The following is a 26,769-nucleotide window of genomic DNA, read 5'->3' on the forward strand; positions in this document are numbered from 1 at the left end:
TATTTTCCCTGCCCTTTCTCACAACAGCATTACTGCATTGTCATTAATAAATTGGATTTTAAAGGATTTTATGGATTAATTCCAGTAACAACAAAAAAAATCAAAGTCATGTAGTTAGTATACTATTGTTCTTCTATCTCAGTAACCTTCAAAGAGGATTAATAGTTCCTGGGATGTTAGGATCTGTGGAAATAACCAGCAACAGTAGAGTGAGAAACGCAGATTTTTATTTTGGTGAGTGAGGGGAGGTTTGCTCAATTACGTCTTTTTAAACAACTAGGAGAGGCCTTGCAGCTATTTCCCATGGGTGTTTCAAGGGATAAATGCGAGGAACCAAGTGCAGATTAAGAACAGGTTCAGGTTTGACAGGATGAATGGAGCACCATCTCAATTGCTTTGTTTTTGTCACTGCCATGAAAGGAGTTCCAGATTGCAGAGAATATCTCCCAATACCAAAATCTGATTTGTAACACCAATTGTGATTTTTCAGGCTATTCCGCAGCGAGTCATGCAACTGCACACAGATGATTTATAGAGAGTTTAAAGGATCAGAAGAAGTAATTCTGCTGCTAGACCAGTTGGTGTGTGGTGTCAATGTTGATTTATTCTTTGTGAATGATAAGAATGCAATTTAAATAATCAATCTTAGTTTTTGTAAAGTGCAAGTGACAATATAAATGGCAGATGTTAAAAAAAGGCTTGCACGTGTTCAAGCCAAATCATATTGTTGCAAAGGCAACAGCGCAAAATTAATCTAGTAGGAAGAGGAGAAAATTACAGAGTAGCACAAAACTTGCAAGAGTACCACTGTTCCAGATATCAATTGGGGAAAAAACATTGAGCTATTCAGCAACTAAAAATATAGTAAATGAGGTGGCTGAAAAGCATGTGACTTTTAAACTTTGCATTCTGCCAGAAATGATGTCTGAAAAAAATATATAGTAAAGTCTAACAGAGAATTTTGGAATTGTTTGATTACCAAATGTGACTAAGCTGGGGCATTGTATTGACAGCACCTTAAACAGGTCTCTTATGAAAAAAAATCCTTCTTTATCAGTCTGGTAAATAACTTGGGTGTGTTCCTTGGTTGCCACATTGCACAAAAACATCCACCCTGCTGAGCACTAAGTGCAATAAAAATGCATCAATGAGTCAATAACCTACAGAGATTTTTTTTAAAAAGTCACGTCCCGCCAAAAGCTGGGTCGAGGGAAGATGCAGATAAGGGGGTCTTTTACTCTGCTCTTTTGACCTTTCCTGAATGAAGTGTTCAAGGTCACACATCTTCCAGTGGCTGTTTGGACTTCTCTGTTACAACCTGTTCAAATGTGGCTGTGTTTTGCTTTGGTAAACCATAATAGTATATCGAAATACAGACCAGAATGGATCCAGATATAAAGCTTAGAGCTGAAATTAAACAGAGAAAATAAAGTACACCGCTTATATTAGAAATTGTCTAATATTTGTTAATACATTTTACAATTCCCATGTTGTACGCTGTACTATTCTTTAGCCACACCCTCTAATTTGAATACCTTGTCCTCAGTTTTTAGTTTCCTCCAATTTGCTGAGGACTTGAGCACTAAAGGTATATTACCCTTTACAGTTCACTTGTTACTGACGATTTGAATATTTTCAAATACTTTTTGAAACACTTTATCATGACTGCACCAACACTCGAGCAATATTCATTCCTGAAATTCTCTGAGGACTACACCTAAAAGAGAGAGTGTGTCTTGTGCTACTCTACTATATAGTAGTCACCAAGAGAAAGGGAAATACTTGTCATGGGCATCTTGTTAGAGGACCCCCTTGGTCTGGATGGAGAGGACACGAGTCCAGGCAGAGCAGTTCTGGCTGCTGCAGGATAGAGAGACAGGAGAGTAAGGTGGACTCCTTCCCCAATGCAGGTACAGGACATCGCTCCTCCTCCTGAACCCCTCCACCAGGGATTCCAATGCCACATCGAGAACCTGTGCGGTCTCTCTCTCTCAGTCCCCGAGCCATCCTGAAACCTGGCAGTCAGCCAGTGCACTGCATCCTCAGTGGAAGTGGGTGCAAGGAGCTCCACATAAATTATATTTAATTTAATCTGCTGGGGGTGGATTTTTCCCTCGTCGGGCGAGCAGGAAGCCGACTGCCGCCCGTGAACGGGGCCCGACCGTGATTTCACGCTGACGGGCCAATTAAGGCCCACCCAGCGTGAAACGCGCACGGCAGCACTGCCTGTGTTGGGGGTGGGGACGGGGTGAGCAAGCGTGCAAGTTCGCGCATGAAAAAGCTCCCTGAGGCACAGAGCTGACTTAGGGAGACGAAGAGTTTAAAAATTAAAAATAAAGATTTTAAAATGGTTATAAAACACGTCCCCTCATGTGACTCTGTCACGCGAGCAGGGACATGTTATTAATGAAATGTTAAAATTATTTTATTTTTACTTGCTGTTGGAAACCTCATCCCGCCCATTGATGAGGTTTCCTAAAAAATGCAAAGGCCGCTTGGTCTTTTCACCTGCCCACCAACCAAAAGTTCGGGCGGGCAGCAAATAATTTCTTTCAATTATAACTTTAATGGCCTTAATAGGCCTTTTAATTGTCAGCAGGCGCGCTGCTGACCGAAATATTGCACGACTACGCGATGACGTCGGGACCCTTGCCTGACGTCATCACGTGTCATTTTACACTTGGTTCGGTTGGGTGCACCCGACGAGTGTTATATTCTGGCCCTGGTGTCTGTTTTACTACTAAGTTTCCAAGTTGCCTGGAGATACATCAGCAACTAGGGTCAAAAATGCATGCTAAACTGGATTTCCAAAGAGGTGTGTCTTATTAAAGCCCCCAAAGTGCATGGAAGACGTGCTTGTGTAAACTCACTCGAGATACAAACTGTATCATTGCACTGACAAGGCATGGTGTCATTCCAACAGTAAGAGCTAATGTAATGAATTTTTATACTTACTTATTTGCAAGCCAAACAGCAACACAGACGCGACTGTGGAAATGACAATTGCCGCTGCAGCCGAAAATCCCTTCATGATGTTATCTGTGTATTTCACAACAACTGAAGTGTACAGGCCTCCAAGACTCGCTAATACTGTGGAGATGAAAGAAAGGCTGCAAGTGATCAAAGTGATCCATTGCTATAGGTAGTTAACAGGAAGAGTTACCAAACGGTTACAGCATAAATTCAAACAATTTTTAACGAATCTGAACTCAATGTATGCGACACTACCAAGGCCTCATTTTCTTATTCACCCATTTCGAGCTGCCCTGTGATTCAAGTTAAGAGGCCTTCACCTTGAACCTGTAGTCCTTGTGCTAATGGTGTGGCCACAAGTGCTACAATGTTTATCCAAACACAATGATGCAACAGCAATACATGTGCAAGTCACGTGGCTTGAAGGGGAATCAAAGTGAGGACTGGCCCCACAATCTTGATGCTCTAGTCCTAACTGGTGGTGCAGGACACGGGACTAAATGATGCTGCTGAATAAAGCTTGCAAGTTGCTGTGATGTATTCTATATAGGTGGCATGCAATGATGGAGAGAGCAAAAACTGAACTCAGTGGCAGAGGCACAAATCAACTGGGCTGCTGAGTTAAAGTTCAGGTGCATATCTTTCTTACTGGAGTGCAGGTAGCTGCAGACATCTTCCCCCCCCTCAAACCAATTCATGGAGGACAGTTCACAGCATAAGCAAACAACCTGCAATGCCACAGATCCATGAAGACATGCTTCTATAAAGGCTAGCAATGCCAGGCCCTAGGATCACATTCATTTCTGGCATCACGGGTTGTGAAAGCAGCAGTGGAGAGAGCTCTAATGTGAAAGACCACAGAGCAATTGACTGCATATGTCAAGTATTTAACATACTGCATTGTGTTAAGTCTCCAGCAGTCTTACAGCAATCTTCCAATTTCCGCCCAGGCAAGTTTCCCAATGTGGCAGGAATCCCACCAGGAGTCACCATCCAAATTATTGAAATCACATTAACCCAGAAAACTGGCCTAGAGATTGGAGTGAACAGAACACCTGTATCATCTACATATTGGAAATATGCAGATGTTTGTTATATTTGAATCTGCAGCTGTAGAATCCCGACACATCCTGCAAATTCACCTTTGCAATGGAACAGTCTAACAAACTCCTTTTCCGCAACAAGCTAGTTGAGAAATCTGCTAACGGGTTCTCCATTACTGTCTATCCCAAGCCTACCTTCACTGGTCAATATACACCTTAGGATTCCTATAGCTACACGCGCTACAAGATTGCCAGCAAGGCCAAACTCGTAAAAAAAGGCAGGGAAGAGTGACAGGCAAAAGTCGCCTTTCCAAAAGGATACAAAATCCTGAAAGCAAAAAACATCTTAGGCCATTTAAATCACTGAAACTTATTCTATGAATGCAATGGTTTTCCATTTATTCAGCACACAGAGACCGTTTAATGTCTACAGTTCTCAGGTTCCTGATTTTATCATTTGTATTAAAACAATTAGACTTATATGCCCACTTTATTATGAATATGATGGTACTCACATACAACAAACCAGACCCAGTGGGTGTATCCAAAGAAAAAGCCCTTCTCCATCACTTGGGCACCGTCACTCACATAAACTCCAATTGCAGTTACCACAATGCCAGAGATATACATCTGTATGTTCCGCACCCACAGAGAGGTGTCAGAACTTTTCAAAACCTTCTCAAAGTAAACGCCTACAATTGAGAAAAATGAAACAGATTGTACTTTCTTTCCATATTGTTCAGTCAATGTTAGACTCTCACTGAGATAATAATATACCAGATCAGTCAGCAGCTAAAATTCTAACCACTCTTAACTCAGGATTACACTTATATTATAGAGTGACATGGAATTCATCTTGAGCTCCAGCCTAAGATCAGCAGTTCTGCCACATCCTGGAAGGGCTTAGAGCTGTAATCTGCTCTCTGTGCATTTTATGCCCTGTTGTCCAACCAATTGATTGTCGTTCAGAACTTTTAGCAGTTCCTCATAATGACAAATCACTAACTCTTTTGAAACATTTTCAGGTCCTGTGCCAGAGCCATTTTCAATTTCCATTGTTATAACGTCTTTTAAAAGACTACTGTGCTGTTTCAGGCTGTGCTTTGCACTGCCTAAATGCACAAAGTCTCCAGATGAAGATTGATCCATTTAGTCTCAACTAGTTATTAATATTCAATCTACACAGCTCTCTGATGGAAGGTCATCAACCTGAATCTCTATCTTTGGAGAGAGAAACAGAGATGCTAAAAACAAAAAAACTGCGGATGCTGGAAATCCAAAACAAAAACAGAAATACCTGGAAAAACTCAGCAGGTCTGGCAGCATCGGCGGAGAAGAGCACAGCCGACGTTTTGAGTCCTCATGACCCTGTTGAACAGTTCTGTTGAAGGGTCATGAGGACTCGAAACGTCGGCTATGCTCTTCTCCGCCGATGCTGCCGGACCTGCTGAGTTTTTCCAGGTATTTCTGTTTTTGTTTTGGAACAGAGATGCTGCTTGACCTACTGAGCATTTCCAGCATTTGTAGTATTTTGCTTTTGTACATAGCCGCTCTTGCTCTTTTGTTTGTACTTATGAGAAATTTCATGCAAGGAGCCCTCCACTCTTTCGCGTGTTTGCAAAACATTCCCCAGAAACATTTACCACTATTTTATTATGCTTCTTGTTTATATTGTGAAAGTCATTGTTGACAATCAATTTCTGTCAAAATTAGTTGCGTTGAGGCTACCTTGGCCAGGTTTGGGGTCAACTAAAAAATAGCCCTTGGTGAACATTTGAATTGCTATGCAATAACACATTCCATTAAAATATTTTCATAACTACAAGCACACATTCAGCTATCCAATATGCAACATTTTAGCATTATTTTAGCTAAGGTAATCTTCCAGTATTCTCATAGATAGGCTTCAGTTTACATTTGGAGAAGGAACTAATGAAATTGAGTGCAAAGTACTGGCCTAGTTAGGAGATTGGTTGAGTAACAGTACGGATTGGGGGCAGGTACTTTAATTGACAGATGTGACTACTGACATCCCACAAATCTGTGGTGTAGCCTTGACTTTTCACTGTATTTAATAACGATTTGGATGACAGGATAGAGAACCACGTGCCAAAGTTGTCCCATGATGCAAAGATAGGCAGTGTAGATGAAAACAAAATTACATAAATAGATAAAACTCTGGCAAATGTGTTTCAATATAGGCAAGGGTGAGGACCTAAAAAAGGAGCAAGTCAAGTACTTTCTAAATGGCAAAAAGCTAGAAAGTGGTGGTCAGATGAGACTTAGGAGCTCATGTACATAGATCATTAAAATGTCATGGCCAAGTACAGAAACTAATTGAAAACACTAATGTATTGTTGGCTTTTATATCTATAGGACTAGAATAAAGGGGTTAGAAGTCTTGCTACAAGTATATAAAGCCCTAGTTCGATTGCATCTGGAATACTGTGTTCAGTTCTAAGCACCACGCCTTAAGAAGGGTTTACTGGTGTTTCAGAGAGTGCAGTGTAGATTTACTAGAATGCTACCTAGACTCTAAGAGTTAAATTACAAGGAACAATTACCTAAAATGATATTGTATTCTTGGGAATTTAGAAGATTAGGAAGTGATTTGATCTCTAATAAAGAATTAACAATGCAAAATACACAATCGAGGAACTTCTATTTTTGGTATGGGATTATTTTACTCAAATGGGAAGGAGATGGTGTTGTTAAATATCAGGTTACATCTACTTACCTGCAAATCCAGAACATAATACTGCAATGCCTATGGCAACAAATCCCAAAAGTGGATTCTGTTCAACCTGCAACATGAGCAAATATGCTGTAAAGATTGACCTCCTTATTGTACATGAATAATACGCTGCTTTATGAATCAGATCAGCTGGGTACATTTGCAAAATTAGTTTGACTTTTGCAGCGAAAAACAAACATCCAAAAGAAACTTCACAATTATCTTTAGTCCCTTTCTTTTGCTTATTTGTTCATAACTTGTCTTCCATCAATGAAGGTGAACATGCAGAACAACAGTTTACAATTGGACTCACTCAATTCAAATCAATACAACTTAACCATTGCATAATAATACAAAATAAATCCTTACTCTACCTTGCCCACATCAGAGAGTTAACTTACTTGACTTAAACATAATTACTTCTAACTGCCCTTCAGCATTTCTAATTTCTGCAGTTTTGACACCAGATTGCCTTGCAGCATTTCCTTTCAAAATCCTGATTGACTGCCTGTGTCTGGATTTTATGTTTCTCTCTTCCCAGTTGGAAGGGAAGGTCTTCAGGAATACATTGCTGAGCACCTGACACCAACAACTTCCAATATAGTGGGCACGAGGAGTTTATTGATTACTGAGACAAAAGAACACCAAAATTAGTTCAGTTAACATCTTAATTATCTATCAGCCCTTTTGGAGCATTTTTCTTTCTTTTATACGAATACACTCTGCTTTAAAACACATCATCCCAAAATGTCTCGGTGAAAAAAATGGTGCTAGAAAGTGTCAAAATGCAGCACCATTCCTTTCCTGAGAGCGGCGACTTGTGCTAAAGTAGGTTCCCAGAAGTATTAGCATGTTTTTCAGTATCTTGCTCAATTGGTTATTCATCATGTGAATTACAACCATACTCAAGTTTTGCCCTCACCCAATATCCATGTACTTGCAGCAATGGTCATTGGATATTAGTCCACTCATGATGACAAAAGCAGATCTTAAGCATCATAAGTACATAAAGTGAACCAATGCTGTTGTGGCACAGTTGGCTGGCTTGTAATAAACAAGTGGAGTTCTTATATTTGCGAAACAAGTGCCTTGTGTGAAAATGTCACATTTCTTCTAATGGAGCTGAAAACTTTTATTCTGCCAAGAGGTTAAATAACAGAAAAGAGCAAGAAGCAGGCCATTCTGCCCAACCAGTCCATTTCGACATTTATGCTCCACACAAGCCATCTCCAAAACTTAATTAATTACTTACTTGCACCTTCGTAGTTTCTACAGGCTTCCATTGAACTAACATTACCCCGGCACACAGCATAAACACCGAGGCCCACTGCAGCTTGCTGAGTGAACGGTTTAGCATAAGGACTGTGCACAGTGCTGTGCTGGGGATCTTTAGTTGGTACGTCACCTTAAAAGAAAATACAAATATAATTAAAACAGAAGCTGTACACTTTTCTTTCTAATTAGTCCAGCTGGAAAGCCTATGGTGTGCTCGGTTATTTTGGTGATTGACTTTGCTAACTTTTTTTTAAAGAGACGTTAATTGTTGCTTTAACAAGGATTCTTATAAGTGGCAATAGAAGCTCCGTATTATTAGTCGTGAAGGGCTCTGATCCAAGATGTACCTGATGGGTTCAATGCATCTTTGATGTAGGCGGCTGGCGGGCACAAAGTGGAATTAGAAGCCTGCCTATAAACTATGCACAAGGCCCATTAAGACCATAAAAATAATGAAATTAGGGGCCTCTCCACTATTTGATAGAGAGCACCTGAATCCATTCCTAAACTGGTGGGGAAGATGAGGACTAGTAAAGCATGTTTTTGCCCAAGTGGCCCTTATCTTTCCACGGGCTTAGATCTTCTCCTGCACTTTGACCTCATGATGTCAAAGTGTACCACCGCCATCGTCCTGCCCTCCTTGCCAGAAATCAAATGCTGTCATTCCACAAGCAGTGCCCAAAACTTTGGCCCCAACACCAACCGCTCCCCCCTACCTCTTCCAGTGTGGTACTTACTATTCACCAGGAAAAATACTTCAACAAGACGACTTCACTATATTGTCCAAGGACTTGGCACCTTACTCGTGCATGATTACAGAGGCACCAGTCAACCCTCTGGGCAGGCAGCGTCATAGCCAAGCCAAGGTATGGTCCTTATCTCACATCCCCGCACATTATATTTCAAGCAGGGTTGCCAGACAGAAAACAGGTGCAACTGCCCAAACTGATTTTTCCCGGGAGCCGAGGCCAACTGCAACACCCTTGCTGAGGTCGGCTTGCAGCTGTTCCATTAAAATCCCCTTTATCAGAGGTTCTGGTGCTGTCGGCGCACTGTCCCTTTAGTTCAACCAAGTCTCAGGTCTCTGCTGTTCCCTTGCACGGGACTGTGCACAGAGACTTCTCTGCAGGGTGGAAAAAAAGACGGAGAGATCAAGCCATTTCTCAGGCTATTATGCATCTCTGAATAGCCACCTCAAGATTCAAATTCAGACGACCTACTCAACCAGTGACAATGATCATGGACGCTTCTGACACAAAATGAGGCCATAGGGTCCAATGCACCTATGTGATCACTCTGTAAGAGCTATCCACTCAGCCCAATTTTTCTGTCCCTTCCCTGTAACCATTTGTTTTTACTTCATCGAAAACTAAAAAGTACTGGAAAAACTCAGCCAGTCTAACAGCATTTGTGGAGAGAGAAACAGAGTTAACGTTTCGGGTCCGTATGACTCTTCTTCTGACTCTTCAGTTCTGAAGAGTCATATTGGACTTGAAATGTTAACTCGGTTTCTCGCTGCAGTTGCTGCCCAACCGGCTGAGTTTTTCCAGCACTTTGTTTTTAACTTCAGATCTCCAGCGTCTGCAGTATTTTGCTTTTATTAAATAGGAAATTGTTCAAAAAACGTAATACATACACCACAGGGATAAGAAAAATTGTTTGATAAAGACTTCATGATCAGTATCCAGATATTCCTTACCTGATACACTGCTGCATCCAAATTGCTAAGTGCCACAAAAGCCATATTGTTCTGAACAGCGTACACTACAGACGGGACACTGAGCTTCAGCAATTCTTTGGGACTCCTTATTACATGCTCATGCAATGTTGACAGCAGTCTACTCAAACTTCCCGTGTCCCTTAGGAAGAAAAAAATGGAAGTAACGCAGTATGTTAAATCATCACAAGTAACGATAAAGATACTGGTCTCTTCTCTGACCCTACCCCTCACATCTGGGGAAAATGGGACAAAAAATTGACTTGAAAAGTTCTCTGCTAAACCCCATCTCCCTTTTTCGGAGGTCAGTCCCAAAGCCATGAAATGCACACACCCTTATATGAGTGAACACCCGCATGTCACAGGACACTGAAAGAAACACTCCGTATTTGTTCAGTTTGAATGGTAAATACAGTGGGCCCATTTTTGGGGCCCCAGGGCCCATCATTTAAAGGTTTGCAGAGAAGGTTTCAACAAAATGGAGAAGGCTCAGAGAGTGGTCACCCACAGGCCCCATCAGTGAAAGTAGACATTTGCCAACAAAGACATTTTCCTTCAAGCAGCCCAGCAACAGCCTCTTCTTCCTACTGCACATAAAACCCTCAAGACCTTCTCCCCATTCTGGTGCAATTTCCAGTGGAAGTCAATTCCAACTTACATTCAGGGAGGATGGAAATCCCAGGCTGCTAGAGTTACCCACCCAAACTTAAAGTGCTAGCCACTGTGTTTCATGTATATGTTGGCCAAGCAGATTATAAATAAAGCCAGGAAGTGACATGCATTGTACCTGCCTGATGCTCCGCTTGCTGCAATCACCAATACTTTCAGCATTTTGTCCCATGACAGGAAACTGCATTAAAATCAGCCAAAAACCTCAAGAACTTCTAAGAATTAGTAGCTAGAATTTCACCTGATCAACAATTAATCCCCACATTACTTTGATTCTTTAAATCAGTTCTTGTGGCCTTGAATTACAGATTCGCAAATGCAATGTTGAGATATGGACTGCAGCAAAATGTATGCTGAAAATAAAAGGCCTTCAAATCAATAGGCCTCCAGCCACCTAGCCCACCACAGACCATGTTCTGCAGAGAAAAGTAGCGACCACATGGCACACGATGTTAATACAGCATTCGGCACAGCTCGTTTCACCCTGGCCAAGTCCTGAAGGTTTTAGAGTTCAAATCCCACTCTGGGCCTTCAATGTATAAACTAGGCTGACCTTCCAGTGCAATATAGGAGGAATGTTGCATTGTGTACAGTGTTAAATATGCTTGCCAGCTCGAATGGCTCATGAGGATGTGAAAGATCCGATGGCACTACTCAAACAGCAAGGTTCTCCCAATATCCTGGCCAACATTCTTCCCTTAACCATGTCCAAAAAACAGATCAACAAGTCAATTCAGTATGTAAAATCTTCCTGTAAGTAATAACCTGCAATATTTGCTTACATCACAGCATGTCAAAGTAATTTATTGCATATGAAGTGTTGAGATTCTTTCTAGAGTGATGAGTACATCATGAATGGGAGTCTGTTTCTTATCATTGCACAACCACCACCTTCTCAAGGAAATTTAGGAATGGGAGAAAAGAATTTTTAAAAAATTACAACACACAGCAGACTTAATCTAGTGTAATGACTGAAAAATATTCTACACAAGTGATATGCAAAAGCAATACTGATTTGCCTACTCACAAAATCAGTATTAAAATACAACACATGCTTTTCAAATCTGAGCTAATATGTTAGATTTCACACATACCTTGTTAACATACCTAAACTCAGAATTAGTTTGATGACTTCAGTGATGCAAACAGCAGTGGTTGCAAAATACATCTCCGTTAAGACTGTCCTCGTGTACCTCAATGCCACAGTATAAGTGGCAGCCACAAGCGTCATTACTGTCAAGCAGTATAGTTTAAATAGTAGGCTGACATTCTCTGAAAGATAAAGGAAAACATGTCTCAAAAGGAACAGAAAAAACCTGCAGAACTACAAAAGTAGATATGACTCAGGAAACCATTCAACCAAAACCAGCTCATTCATTGTAACACCTACAGCATCCCCATGTTTTCAAATAACTGGTTTTACTTCCTCTTCTGCCCTACCCATTCCACACAGTAATCATTCTTTTCCCAAGTTCACTTTTTTTCATTTGTATCTCTTTAGGAGATCCCATCTGGAACACACACTTCTAAGGCTGAATCGCCCTAGTTTTTTTCTGCCCGTATTCCTTTCTCAAAATTCACTGCTCTGATGTACGAAATCAGTTCTTCTCCACATTGCCTACAAGGCATGAATGTTTCAATAACTAAAAGTCACCTTAGCACTTAAGGTGTGGTCTGGCCTAAACACTCAACAGTTTTCACCAACTTGCACTTTTGGCTACATAGTTTCCATTTCAGTTGCTTTATTCCAAGTGCCTTGAGATGTTTCACCTTGTTAAAGGCACCAGATAAATGAAAGATCTGGCTGTTGTGGCTGCTCCATAGAGACTGAAACATATTGAGCATTAAGGAAGGGTAGCATCATCGTTGTTACTGGACATAGTAACCCAGAAATGCAGGTTCAAATCCCACCACAGCAGTTTGAGAATGTGATTTCGAAAAACAAAACATGGAAATAAAGAAATTATTAAAGCATTATTAAAAGTGAGCACGAAACTGCTGGATGGTTTTAAAAACTCAACTAAGGAAATCTGCCATTCTTACCCAGTCTGGTCTATATGTGACTTCACTCCCATTAAGGGACTGCTATATAAATATTTCTTGTTGTCCCACACCAACGTGCAGCTGGACGAACAACAAGTACAAACCTTGCCAATATCCCAAGAATAAATCTTTAAAATCTTAGTTCCTTTGGCAATATTTAAACCTCTGCCACTTAGCCATTGGTCAATGCATAGGAATACCCTAATCATGCCTATTTAGCTCTCCCAAAAGAGGATATTTCTCCTCATCCGTGTTCAGCCCCTTCCCCAAAGCAGCCTGAATGTCAATTTGGGAAAGCGGGTGGGGAAATTTGAGCCAGCTTTCCGACAATAAGTGGCATCATACATCGGCGTTGAGGCATACGGTGCCTCAATCATCAGTCTTTCGGTAATAATCTGTACAAAAATAAACATATCTACATGTAACACTGCTACAGGGCACAAGAATAACCGTAAACTGGCATCAACAAGATCACACTGGTTTTGTTTTAGGATGTGGTTTGAAGGTATCACATCAAAATACCTCAATTAACACGAATGTCATTACACCTAAAAGCAAAAGTGCACGAAGGCTGACATGTTCGCTTACCGGTAGCCATCTTTCTAACAAGAATCCTGTGTGTGTGTGTTCAGCAGATTCACCGCCAGGTTTGCGGACCCTCGCCTCCGCTCCTCGCTGCTCACCAAAAGCCCCGCTGCTGCGCTGCGATCAAACGAGGCCCACACCGAAAGACAATTGAAAAGAACCCACACGCTCCGGGTCACATTCCAAAAAAGAACGCAGACCAAAACTCCGCCCCCAACCCGCTGGTCACAGGGTGGAGGCGGGACCGGGAGGCAACTCCGAAAGATCAGCTAACATAGTTGTTATTAGTGGCCAGTTTGGGGGATACGGCACAAAACAAAAACAAAAACACCTGGAAAAACTCAGCAGGTCTGGCAGCATCTGCGGAGAGGAGCACAGTTAACGTTTCGAGTCCGCATGACTCTTCAACAGAACTAAGGAAAAATAGAAAAGGGGTGAAATATAAGCTGGTTTGAGGGTGGGACAAGAAGAGCTGGATAGAGGGCCAGTGATAGGTGGAGATAACCAAAAGATGTCACAGACAAAAAGTCAAAGAGGTGTTGAAGGTGGTGATATTATCTAAGGAATGTGCTAATTAAGGGTAGAAAACAGGACAAGCAAGGTACAAAACAAAAACAGAATTACCTGGAAAAACTCAGCAGGTCTGGCAGCATCGGTGGAGAAGAAATCAGTTAACGTTTCGAGTCTTCATGACCCTTCGGCAGAACTGAAGCATAGTTAGGAGAAAGGTGAAATATAAGCTGGTTTAAGGTGGGGGGTCGGGGGGGAGAGAGAAGTTGAGGGTGTGGTGATTGTGGAGATAAGCAGTGATAGGAGCAGATAATCAAAAGATGTCACAGACAAAAGGATCAAAGACGTGTTGAAGGTGGTGATATTGTCTAAGAAAAGTGCTAATTAAGAATGGAAGACAGGACACTCAAGGTACAGCTCTAGTGGGGGTGGAGTGGAAAGACTAACAAAGTTTTAGTTTTAGATTTAAAAATAATGGAAATAGGTGGGAAAAGAAGAATCTATATAAATTATTGAAAAAAAGGGAGGGGGGAGAAACGGGGTGGGGATGGGGGGAGGGGGAGTTTAAGATCTAAAGTTGTTGAATTCAATATTCAGCCCGGAAGGCTGTAAAGTGCCTAGTCGGAAGATGAGGTGCTGTTCCTCCAGTTTGCGCTGGGCTTCACTGGAACAATGCAGCAAGCCAAGGACAGACATGTGGGCGAGAGAACAGGGTGGAGTGTTAAAATGGCAAGCGACAGGGAGGTCTCCTCATCTCCTCTGGAGATCTTCCTCCCACAGCTTCCAACTTGATAGTCGCCCAACCTCGGACGGCCCGCTTCTACCTCCTACCCAAAATCCACAAACAGAACTGTCCTGGCAGACCGATCGTGTCAGCCTGTTCCTGCCCCACGGAACTCATTTCTCGTTAGCTTGACTCCCTTCTCTCTCCCCTTGTCCAGTCCCTTCCCACCTACATCCGTGATTCCTCTGACACCTTACGTCACATCAACAATTTCCAGTTCCCTGGCCCCAACCGCTTCCTCTTCACCATGGATGTCCAATCCCTCTACACCTCCATCCCCCACCAGGATGGTCTGAGGGCCCTTAGCTTCTTCCTTGAACAGAGGCCTGAACAATCCCCACCACCACTACTTTCCTCCGTCTGGCTGAACTTGTTCTCACACTGAACAATTTCTCCTTTAACTCCTCTCACTTCCTCCAAATAAAAGGTGTGGCTATGGGTACCCGCATGGGCCCCAGCTATGCCTGTCTATTTATGGGGTATGTGGAACATTCCTTGTTCCAGCCCTACTCCGGCCCCCTCCCACAACTCTTTCTCCGGTACATCGATGATTACTTCAGTGCTGCTTCATGCTCTCGTCGGGACCTGGAAAAATTGATTAATTTTGCTTCCAATCTCCACCCCTCCATCATTTTCACATGGTCCATCTCTGACACTTCTCTTCCCTTCCTTGACCTCTCTGTCTCAATTTCTGATGATAGACTGTCCACCAATATCCATTACAAGCCTACCGACTCCCACAGCTACCTCGACTACAGCTCCTCACACCCCGCTTCCTGTAAGGACTCCATCCCATTCTCTCAGTTCCTTCGCCTCCGTCGCATCTGTTCCGATGACGCTACCTTCAAAAACAGCTCCTCTGACATGTCCTCCTTCTTCCTTAACCGAGGTTTTCCACCCACGGTCGTTGACAGGGCCCTTAACCGTGTCCGGCCCATATCCCGCGCATCCTCCCTCACGCCTTCTCCTCCTTCCCAGAAACATGATAGGGTCCCCCTTGTCCTCACTTATCACCCCACCAGCCTCCGCATTCAAAGGATCATCCTCCGCCATTTCCGCCAACTCCAGCATGATGCCACCACCAAACACATCTTCCCTTCACCCCCCCTGACGGCATTCCGTAGGGATCGTTCCCTCCGGGACACCCTGGTCCACTCCTCCATCACCCCCTACTCCTCAACCCCCACCTATGGCACCTCCCCATGCCCATGCAGAAGATGCAACACCTGCCCCTTCACTTCCTCTCTCCTCACCGTCCAAGGGCCCAAACACTCCTTTCAAGTGAAGCAGCATTTCACTTGCATTTCCCCTAACTTAGTCTACTGCATTCGTTGCTCCCAATGCGGTCTCCTCTACATTGGAGAGACCAAACGCAAACTGGGCGACCGCTTTGCAGAACACCTGCGGTCTGTCGGCAAGAAAGACCCAAACCTCCCTGTCGCTTGCCATTTTAACACTCCACCCTGTTCTCTTGCCCACATGTCTGTCCTTGGCTTGCTGCATTGTTCCAGTGAAGCCCAACGCAAACTGGAGGAACAGCACCTCATCTTCCGACTAGGCACTTTATAGCCTTCCGGGCTGAATATTGAATTCAACAACTTTAGATCTTAAACTCCCCCTCCCCCCATCCCCACCCCGTTTCTCCCCCCTCCCTTTTTTTCAATAATTTATATAGATTCTTCTTTTCCCACCTATTTCCATTATTTTTAAATCTAAAACTAAAACTTTGTTAGTCTTTCCACCCCACCCCCACTAGAGCTGTACCTTGAGTGTCCTGTCTTCCATTCTTAATTAGCACTTTTCTTAGACAATATCACCACCTTCAACACGTCTTTGATCCTTTTGTCTGTGACATCTTTTGATTATCTGCTCCTATCACTACTTGCTTATCTCCACAATCACCACACCCTCAACTTCTCTCTCCCCCCCGCCCCCCCACCTTAAACCAGCTTATATTTCACCTTTCTCCTAACTATGCTTCAGTTCTGCCGAAGGGTCATGAAGACTCGAAACGTTAACTGATTTCTTCTCCACCGATGCTGCCAGACCTGCTGAGTTTTTCCAGGTAATTCTGTTTTTGTTTTGGATTTCCAGCATCCGCAGTAGCTTTTAGCTTTTTGTTTTTACAAGCAAGGTACAGATAGCCCTAGTGGGGGTGGGGTGAGGTGAAGGAATCGAAAAAGGCTAAAAGGTAGAGGTAAAACAATGGATGGAAATACATTTAAAAATAATGGAAATAGGTGGGAAAAGAACAATCTATATAAGTTATTGGAAAAAACAAAAAGGGGGAAAATCGAAAAGGGGGTGGGGATGGAGGAGAGAGTTCATGATCTAAAATTGTTGAACTCAATATTCAGTCCGGAAGGCTGTAAAGTGCCTAGTCGGAAGATGAGGTGCCGTTCCTCCAGTTTGCATTGAGCTTCACTGGAACAATGCAGCAAGCCAAGGACGGACATGTGGGCATGACAGCAGGGTGGAGTGTTGAATTGGCAAGCGACAGGGAGGTCTGGGTAATGCTTGCAGACAGACCAAAGGTATTCTGTAAAGCAGTCTCCCAGTCTGCGTTTGGTCTCTCCAACGTAGAGGAAACCGCATTGGGAGCAACGAATGCAGTAGACTAAATTGAGGGAAGTGCAAGTGAAATGCTGCTTCACTTGAAATGAGTGTTTGGGCCCTTGGACGGTGAGGAGAGGGGAAGTGAAGGGGCAGGTGTTGCATCTTCTGCAGTTGCATGGGAAGGTGCCGTGGGAGGGGGTTGAGGTGTAGGGGGTGATGGAGGAGTGGACCAGGATGTCACGGAGGGAATGATCCCTATGGAATGCCGCCAGGGAGGGTGAAGGGAAGATGTGTCCAAGGGCCCAAACACTCATTTTCAAGTGAAGCAGCATTTCATTTGCACTTCCCTCAACTTAGTCTACTGCATTCGTTGCTCCCAATGCGGTTTCCTCTACATTGGAGAGACCAAACACAGACTGGGTGACCGCTTTGCAGAATACCTTCGGTCTGTCCGCAAGCATTACCCAGACCTCCCTGTCGCTTGCCAATTCAACACTCCACCCTGCTCTCATGCCCACATGTCCATCCTTGGCTTGCTGCATTGTTCCAGTGAAGCTCAATGCAAACTGGAGGAACAGCACCTCATCTTCCGACTAGGCAATTTACAGCCTTCCAGACTGAATATTGAGTTCAACTATTTTAGATCATGAACTCTCTCCTCCATCCCCACCCCCTTCCCGATTTTCCCCCTCCTTTTTGTTTTTTCCAATAATTTATATAGATTGTTCTTTTCCCACCTACTTCCATTATTTTTAAATGTATTTCCATCCATTGTTTTATCTCTACCTTTTAGCCTTTCTCGATTCCTTCACCTCACCCCACCCCCACTAGGGCTATCTGTACCTTGCTCGTCCTGCTTTCTACCCTTAATTAGCACATTCCTTTAGATAATATCACCACCTTCAACACCTCTTTGTCCTTTTATCTGTGACTTCTTTTGGTTATCTCCACCTATCACTGGCTCTCTATCCAGCTCTTCCTGTCCCACGCCCCCTTAAACCAGCTTATATTTCACCCCTTTTCTATTTTTCCTTAGTTCTGTTGAAGAATCATGCGGACTCGAAACATTAACTGTGTTCCTCTCCACAGATGCTGCCAGACCTGTTGAGTTTTTCCAGGTATTTTTATTTTTGTTTTGGATTTCCAGCATCCGCAGTTTTTTGCTTTTATCTTGGGGGATACATTGGTGGATTGACTGCTGGCGAAGTCCCGCAGATCATTAGAGGTGGCCCTCCATTATCTCACCTCTGCAGAGCTGCTTTTGGCGCTGCAGCATTTAACGCCCCCCCCGTCGCCAAATAATTTTGATATGTCTTCTAAGGGTGCCTTACAAACTGACTATTGCAGCAACACCCACCTCTGAGAGAACATCATTGTGGCCCCTGTTGAGGAGGGTTTAAACTAACTTGGCAGTGGGATCAGTGACGTGTGGCATCAGAAAGGAATACCAGGGTGGAGGGACAGACAGCACCAGATGAAGACATAGTAAAGCATTAGGTGGGGTCAGAGAGGCAATGTATAAAGATCCAAATTAGGTTTAGAGTGAACGTATGTCAAGTAAAAGCAGAAAGCGCTGGAAAAACTCAGCAGATCTGGCAGCTGCTGTGGAGAGAAAAACAGAGTTAACAGAGTAATCTTCTTTGTTTGGCATGCACGTCAATACATAGTGTGATGAAATCCATGGTTTGCAGAGCCAGTGGGGAGTGGGTGCCAGCTGTTACCTGCAGATGATTTGTCGAATGTTTGGTTGGGTGCACATAGTTAATGAGGCTCTTAATCCCAGGGTAATTGTCTCAAACCTCACTTTGGGTAATGATTACTTTCTCTTCCATGGCTGGTGGTGGTGGAGGCTCAGGAGATCAGTTGAGAGTCTTGGCCAAGTCCAAGAATCACACCAATCACAATCAGTCCAGCACGTGGCACAGGACAGGGATCAAAAAGCCCAAGTCTTACCGATTTGAACCCCTGAAAGGAGTTGATCCCAAGTTCCTGAGGAACATGCGGTTTGCCAAGAAACACAACAAAAAAGGAGCAGGGAAGGTTGAAAGCAAAGAATAAAATGGCAATCACTAAGAAAAGGACCGACAGTCTTAACGATTTAACATCTACTGTCCTTGAGGCTGGCAGTCATGTGATATGTTGTATACCAAATTGTTCATTTTGAATAGAACCCAAACTTCAATTTCAAAAAAAAAAAATTTTGGTCTCAGAGCTTGTTTTTTTTTGACAGTCCAGAGAAATTAAGACTTGAGGTTTCTGTGAATGGGTGTGGCTCGGGATTTTCACACTGGAACGACTCCAGAGCTGTTTAAAAATGGCGGGGGGGCCCCGATTGTGGGATTCCTGCCCCCATTCCTGGCATCCCAATTTATGCTGACACAGCGTGGGCCTGCACGCTGTGCTCCTGGCCTGGCCAGCTCCATTGCAAGGGTAGGTATCTCCTAGCCCCCCACAGTTTTCGTAGAGTCAGACCAATTGCAAGATGACTTGTGGCTTAAGGTCCCCCAGAGGAGTTGTGAGCCATAGTCTGGATTCGGGAACCTTTTGAAAGGTAAGTTCAACAGGTCCTACTCATGTCCCCATGCTCCTCCATACCAACACATGCCCCTATCAAACCCCATGTCAACCAACTCATATCAGCTTATGCTACCTACCCACCCCCCCTCATGGTCCCTCATACTGTCCATGCCAACTCATGGTCCTTCCATGCCCATGCATTCAGTATACCCTATGTACAGAATCAATGAACCATATAGAAATAATGTGTGGAACTGCTCAGAAAAAAACCTATTCACAAATCGTTTGGAAGAAGACGTCAAGCAAAGTCAACAGTTCTCTCCAGCTGCGAAAACATAACCTCCTGCTGGGAAAATCCTTTTGAGTCTGGTGTGAGAACTTTTTCAGTAGAACTGGATGTCCTCATTATGCATGCTTGGCTGAGAGCCCAGACTCATAAAAGATTTTTTGGCAAGCGAGATCCTGTCACCTATCTGACAGAGTTTTGAAGGACTTTGTCGCTGAGATTAATGCCATATATGCTGAAGGGACTACTTGAGAAATTGGTGAGATCCACCTTTGTTCTTTTTTATTCATTCACGGGATGTGGGCATCACTGGCTAGGACAGCATTTATTGCCCTAATTTAATTACCCTTGGGAAGTTAGTGGTGAGCTACCTTCTTGAGCCGCTGCAGTCCATGTGTTGTAGGCACACCCACAGTGCTGTTAGGGAGGGAGTTCCAGGCTTTTGACCCAGAGACAGTGAAGCAACGGCGATATATTTCCAAGTCAGGATGGTGTGTGACTTGGAGGGTGTTATGGCACAGCTGATGGTAAATGTCGAGCTGCCCAAATCCCAGAGGGAATCTTGAAACAACTGCGGAAACAGTTTTTGCAATTTGTATAGTATGAGAAGAGGTTCTGAAATTAGGAAATTATGTCCCAAACTACTTGTGATGATTTTATAGTAGAGTAAACATTTATTAAAAGAAAATAGAGAAAAAAACGCAATTACACTTAAACACAGGAATGGCTTCACACTGTAAACAGTACTTTAAAACAGTTCCAAAATATCTTAACTTAACTACCCTCAGAGTTAACCTTCCCCTTTTCTGTTCAGCAACTATCCTTATAGATTTTCAAAATCTATAGAATTCCAATAATCTTTACCACACAGTGTCTTTTTCCCTTGGGTGTCCTCTGAGGCTGACAGCAACTGGGCCTTCAGGCCTGACCTTGTTCACTCTGCCTTCTGGGAGATCTGAGCAGCTACCCTGACCTAGGCATCAGTATGTCCTTAAATACATTCCTTCCCTTTGATCTCTCTATTGTCTCAACCAGTCTCTTCAGAAATGTTTTCTTCCCAGATATGATTAAACTTGTTCCTAACTCTTAGACTTGTAAAAACAAACTTACCCTATCTTTACCTTACTTACATCTTTTACAATCTGCATATATCCCCCTCTCAACTAAACAACACAATTCAAAACACTCCTGTTATTGCTTTATGTAAAACTCTGATTGAAGTTCCTCTTGGTTCATTAACATATCAAAACCACTTCTTACCGTTGGTTTTAGACTCGTGCAGTCCCTCTGGCTCTTACTCCAGTTACCCCAACTGCCTGTCTCCAATACATGAGAAAAATGGCAGTGATATTAGCAGATGAAAAATATTACAATTTCTTGTTTTCTTGACAACACCCCCTCCACTTTTTAGAAAATGAACCATTGCAATTCAAAAAGACAGTTTCATTTTCTCAACCTTGTATTAATTACTACTTATCTCTTATACACTATACTATTACATTATAAGATGCATGCAGTAACATAATATACCCAAGGTTTCAGTGAAAATAGAGTCCATTTCAGTCCTTTTTTCCACGTTTCACTTGTCCAATCTTCCTTACACCGTAAACCCTTAATAGTGCATCCGCAATTACGTTTTCTCGACATGCATAATTTTCAAGTTAAATGGTTGTAACAATAGACTCCATTTAAACAGACGAGCATTCTGGTTTGAAAATTTTTTCAAAAATCTTATTAGGTTATGGTCGGTGTAAACAACTGTTTCTGATGAGTTGTTGGCAACATAAATTTCAAAATGTTGCAATACCAGTACCAAACACAACGGGCAGAATTTTGACCTTGATGGGCGGGCGGGCCTCACTAGCTCGGCGGTGGGCAGGCAGCCAATCACCACCGCCGAAACAGGCCCCACGGCCATTTTGAGTGGGCGGGCCAATTAAGGCCCACCCAGCGGGCCGCCCAACTGAAAGCGTTATGTGCTCCCTGTGCAGGGGGGGGGGATTCCCCAACTGTCAAAGTGCGTTCTTTCGCGCATGTGCACAAAAGAACGCACATCTCCCTGAGACTAAATGCTGCCTCAGGGAGAGCGCTGACAGTTTTATAAACTTCAAAAATGGAATAATAAAAAAATTATTAACATGTCCCCCTCATGTGACAATGTCACACGAGATGGGACATGTTAATAAATATCACATAAAGTTTATTAAAGTTTTTAAAACAGACATGAAACCTCATCCCGCCGGTGGATGAGGTTTCATGTTTTTTCAGAAGCCTGATGGGGCTCCTGGCCTGCCCGCCAGCCTTAAGGTTGGACGGGCAGGGCCTTTAATTGGCTTAATTACTGTCAATGGCCTCAGTTGGCCATTGACAGGTCGGCGGGTGGACAGCTGATTTCGCTGTCCCCCCGCCTTCCTGAATATTTAAATGGGGCGAGATGATGTCGGGGGTTCCTCCCGACGTCATCCCACGTCACTTTTGCGTCGGCGAGCGGGCCCCACCCCCAGCTCGCCGATGGAAAAATTCTGGCCAATGTTTCCTTCTCAACAGTGGAGTAGTTTTGTTGATGAATATTTAACTTCTTTGAAAAATATCCCACAGGCTGTTCAATACCTGAGTCGTCTTCCTGCAAAAATACAGCACCAATACCCATATCACTTACATCAATAGCCAAGTTAAACTGCTTGGTATAATTCAGTGTCACTAAAACTGGTGCTATTGTCAACACAGTTTTCATTTATTTTAATACATTTTGGCACTGTGATGTCCAGCTGAACTTCTTGTTCTTTTTAAAGAGTTCACTCAATGGGGCAACCGCGCTGCTAAAATTTGGCATGAACCTCCTGTAAAAATCACTTATGCCCAGAAATCATAAAACTTCCCTTTTCATTGAAGGCACTGGGAACTTGTCAATTGTCTTTATTCTTACATCTCGTTGGGCCATCTTGCTATGTCCAACAGTATGGCCTAAATATGTGACCTGTGCGTTTACAAATTCACTCTAAGCCAAGTTCACCACCAAATTAGCTTCTTGTAGACAATCAAATAGTTCTCTCAGATGCTAGAAGTGCTACTCCCATGTTTGACTGGATACCACCAAGTCATCAATGTACACAGCACAGTTACTCAGTCCAGCAATAACCTCATTCGTTAGTCCCTGGAAGGTTGCTGGTGCATTTTTCATACCAAACGGCATGACTTTGAACTAATAGAGCCCATCTGGTGTTACAAAAGCTGAAATCTCTTTCTCCCTTTCTGATAGAGGTACTTGCCAATATCCTTTCAGCAAGTCAATCTTTGTTATGCACTTTGGTTGTCAGACTTTCTCAAAGCAGTCTTCCAAACATGGAATAGGGTATGAATCCACTTTTGTCACTGCATTTACTTTTTGATAAACCACACACAGTCTATGTGTTCCATCCGGCTTTGGTACCATCACAATAAGTGAACTCCAGTTGCTGCAACTCAACTCAATAATGTCATTCTTGAGCATAAATTCAATTTCTTTCTGCACTTCTGATAATTTTACTGGTTTCAACCTATAAGGATGTTGCTTGATTGGAATAGAACTCCCCACATCTACATCATGTACAGCTACCTTTGTTTTTCCTAATTTATCCCCACAGATATTTCTATGTGATTGCAATAGCTCTCTCAAGTCACTTTAATTCTTATCTGGAAGGTAACTCAGTATTTTGTTCAAATTCTTAAGCACTTCCTCATTGTCCAATTGAATTTGAGGAAAGTCAATTTCAGAATCTTCAATCCCTACTTCCTTTTCCTGATTCATCATGACTAATACTTATTCTTTTTGACTATCGTCCCTACTGAAGTACTTTTGGGGCATATTTGTATAACATAGCCTCTGGATTTTTCTTCTATCTGGAGTTCTTACCAAATAACTCACTTCACTTACTTTGTTTTAATTTGGTAAGGCCCACTAAACCTGATTTTTAATGGTTCACCTGATACTGGCAACAAAACTAACACCTTTTCTCCAGCTACAAAGCTACAAGTTTTTGCCTTCCTATCTGTCTTCATCACCTGCTGTGTTATTTTTAAATGCTCTTTAGCTAATTCACATGCTCTGTTCAGTCTTTCCCTGAACTTTGTTACATAGTCCAAGAGTGTAGTTTCTGAATTCCTACTCACTCTCTTCTCTTGAATTAGTTTGAGTGGTCCTCTCACTTCATGACCATATGCTAATTCAAAAGGACTAAATTTTGTTGAGTCATTAGATGCATCTCCAATAGCGAATAATAAGAACGGAATTCCTCTATCCCAGTCTTGTGGATAATCCTGACTATATGCCCTCATCATAGTCTTTAGAGTTTGATGCCATCTCTCTAATGCCCCTTGTGACTCAGGGTGATAAGCTAATGATTTAAACTGCTTTATCCCTAGGCTGTTCATGTCTTCCCTAAACAACTGTGACATGAAATTTGAACCCTGATCTGATTGTATTTCTTTTGACAAACCATATCTGGTAAAGAATTTGGTCAATTCTTCTACAATCCTTTTTGCTGTGATACTTCTCAATGGTATCGCTTCCAGAATCTAGTGGCTACATCCATGATTGTCAGCAGATATTGATTTCCACTTTTTGTCTTGGGGGGGCCCTACACAATCAATTAGGACCCTAGTAAAAGGTTTCTCAAATGTTGGAATAGGAATAAAAGGTGCAGGTTTTACTACTGCTTGAGGTTTTCCTACCACCTGACCTGTGTGACATGTTCAACAGAACCTGATACATCTTTATGCAGTCCAGGCCAATAAAACTGTTTCTGTATTTTAGCCTGGGTCTTCTTTATTCCTAAATGCCCCCCTACTGGAACTTCATGAGCTACTCTCAGAATTTCCTCCCTGTATCTAGACGGTATTACTACCTGTTGTATTTGTGCCCACTTCTCATCCACCGGAACATGAGAAGGCCTCCACTTCCTCATTAATGTATTATACTTAAGATAATAACTTCCTGGAGTACACTTTGCCTCTGTTTCTGAGTAAGCTGTTTGGTATAACTGCTTTATTTTTGGATCTTTTCGCTGTAACTCTATCAATTTTCTTGAGCTAAACACTTCAGCTTCATTCTCCTCCATTCTCTCTTCCAAAACAATCTTATCAAAGATAGTTTCAGCTAATTGCATTTGTCTCTTTGCCCTGTCTTCTAGACTCTTCCTCCTGTCTCAACTTATGAATCTGTGATCGTGTTACCACACAGTTTGGAAACAAGCCAGGATGTTCTTCCGGCAACACTTCTATAGATTGCTTTTCCACAGGCTGTTCAACTACTGTAGGCATCACAAACACCTGTGACCCAGCTACATAATTTCCTAAGATAAATTGAACCCCTGAAATAGGCAATTTCTCCACTACTTCTACAATTGCTTCACCTGTTTTCAAGCTACTTTTCATATTCACCTTACACAATAGAATACTTTTTGTTTCTTCATGAATTCCCTTTATTAATATCTAATCCTGCAAAATTCTCTCTGGACAACAAATATCACTATTTCATATCATTAAGGATTGACTGGCTCCAGTATCCCTTAAAATTTGGATATCTTTGCCAACTCCACCTTGTACACATGAAAAGACTTTTCCCTTTCAGATGAAATCTTTAAACAGGTGTGCAACCCCCCTTTCAACAATCCCTTGAATAGGTTGTGACCCCATTTGCACACCTTCAGCTAATATTTGTGCTTGCTTTTCTACTTGAACAAATCCTACCGGCTTGTTCTGTTCTAAAGCCAATGCATTTACAGACCTTTCATAGTTCCTACTAATCCACAAGGTCTCCCATGTAACCCCCCAGCATATTGACTTCGTATGGCCAATTTTATTACGATGAAAACATTTAAACTTTCTTACATCCCTTCTACTCTCAGCACCCTCCTTCCTAGCCTGAGGTGAAATCTCCCCAGAATCTCCAGCTGTTCCTTCTCTTCCTTGACTACCTATCTTCCTCTCACCTTCCCATTTTCTGTCCTCAGATTTAAAAGGGTGTTGAGAAAAAGGTTTTGATTTATGGACCAGCTCATAATCATCTGCTACCTCTGCTGCCTGCCTAGCAGTTTTAACCCTTTGTTCCTCCACATGGGTTCTTACTACTGAAGGAAATGAATCTGAAGGAAATTAGTCAAAATTACTTTGTTTGACTCTTTCAAACTCCATATAAGTCTGTTCAGGCTGTTTTCTCACATTTTGAAATTTCTGTCTCTATGCCTCTGGAACCAACTCATGGGCCAGAATCTTTGGGTTGGTGTGCGGGGGCAGGCTACGCTCGCCGACACATAAAATGACCCACGGTGATGTCGGGCATACGTCCCGATGTCACTGCGCGTCATTCAGATCTTCAGTTCGGTGGGCGTGCACCGGAGTCAGCTGCGCACCTGCCAAACCGTCAAAGGTCTATTAAGGCCATTTAAGTATCAATTAAAAGAATTAGCAGAGCTGCCCGTCCAACCTTAAGGTTGGCGGGCAGGTGAAGAGCCCAGGCGGCCTTCGCATTTATCATGCAACCTCATCACAGGTGGGATGAGGTTTCATGAAAGTTTTTAAACTTTAATAAAAATTTTTAATAAAATTCATAGACATGCCCCAGCTCGTGTGACACTGTCACATGAGGGGACATGTCCGAATAATTTTTAAAAATCTTTTATTGACTTTTTGACAATGAAATTAATACCCCTGAGGCAGCTCCGTGCCTCAGGGAGATTTCTGTGCTCTTTCGCGCATGCGCACGTGCGAAAGAGCGCTGGCCCCAACTCAGCCTCCTCCCTCCCCCCGCCCACACAGGGAGCGCACAGCGCTTCCGAGTGCGCATCACGCTGGGCGGGCCTTAATTGGCCTGCCCATGTAAAATGGCGGCAAGCAGCCGATTGCAGGTAGTGATTGACTGCGTGCCTGCCCGCACCCGCTCCCACTCAGCCCCACCGACGGGGAGAAAATTCTCCCCAAAGGCACTCAGAATAGCCTTCTTCACTGTACCATGTTCCCCAGATATTTCTTCTGATAGCAATGCATATACCTCATTAGTTCTACCCACCAACCTAGGCTGTAATAGCAATGTCCAAATTT

At 42.9% G+C, this 26,769-nt stretch overlaps 1 protein-coding gene across 2 annotated transcripts; it reads right to left on the reverse strand.

Moving 5' to 3' along the window:
* Positions 1-210: 210 nt before the first annotated feature.
* slc35a1 (solute carrier family 35 member A1) lies at positions 211-13,313 on the reverse strand. 2 transcript variants are annotated; one of them, XM_078542440.1, is made up of 8 exons: positions 13,043-13,313; positions 11,506-11,683; positions 9,725-9,884; positions 8,003-8,155; positions 6,754-6,820; positions 4,532-4,708; positions 2,956-3,090; positions 211-1,407 (listed from the first exon to the last, which is right to left on the reverse strand). In XM_078542440.1, the coding sequence occupies exons 1-8, from the start codon at positions 13,050-13,052 to the stop codon at positions 1,277-1,279; spliced, it is 1,011 nt and encodes a 336-aa protein (XP_078398566.1). In that variant the 5' UTR covers positions 13,053-13,313; the 3' UTR covers positions 211-1,276. The 2 variants fall into 2 exon arrangements, with proteins under 2 accessions (XP_078398566.1, XP_078398568.1); XM_078542442.1 differs by lacking the exon at positions 13,043-13,313 and adding an exon at positions 12,182-12,362.
* Between the last annotated feature and the right edge of the window lie 13,456 nt (positions 13,314-26,769).

This window comes from Cetorhinus maximus, chromosome 5 (genome assembly GCF_964194155.1).
Source record: "Cetorhinus maximus chromosome 5, sCetMax3.hap1.1, whole genome shotgun sequence".
Classification (NCBI taxonomy): Eukaryota; Metazoa; Chordata; class Chondrichthyes; order Lamniformes; family Cetorhinidae; genus Cetorhinus; species Cetorhinus maximus.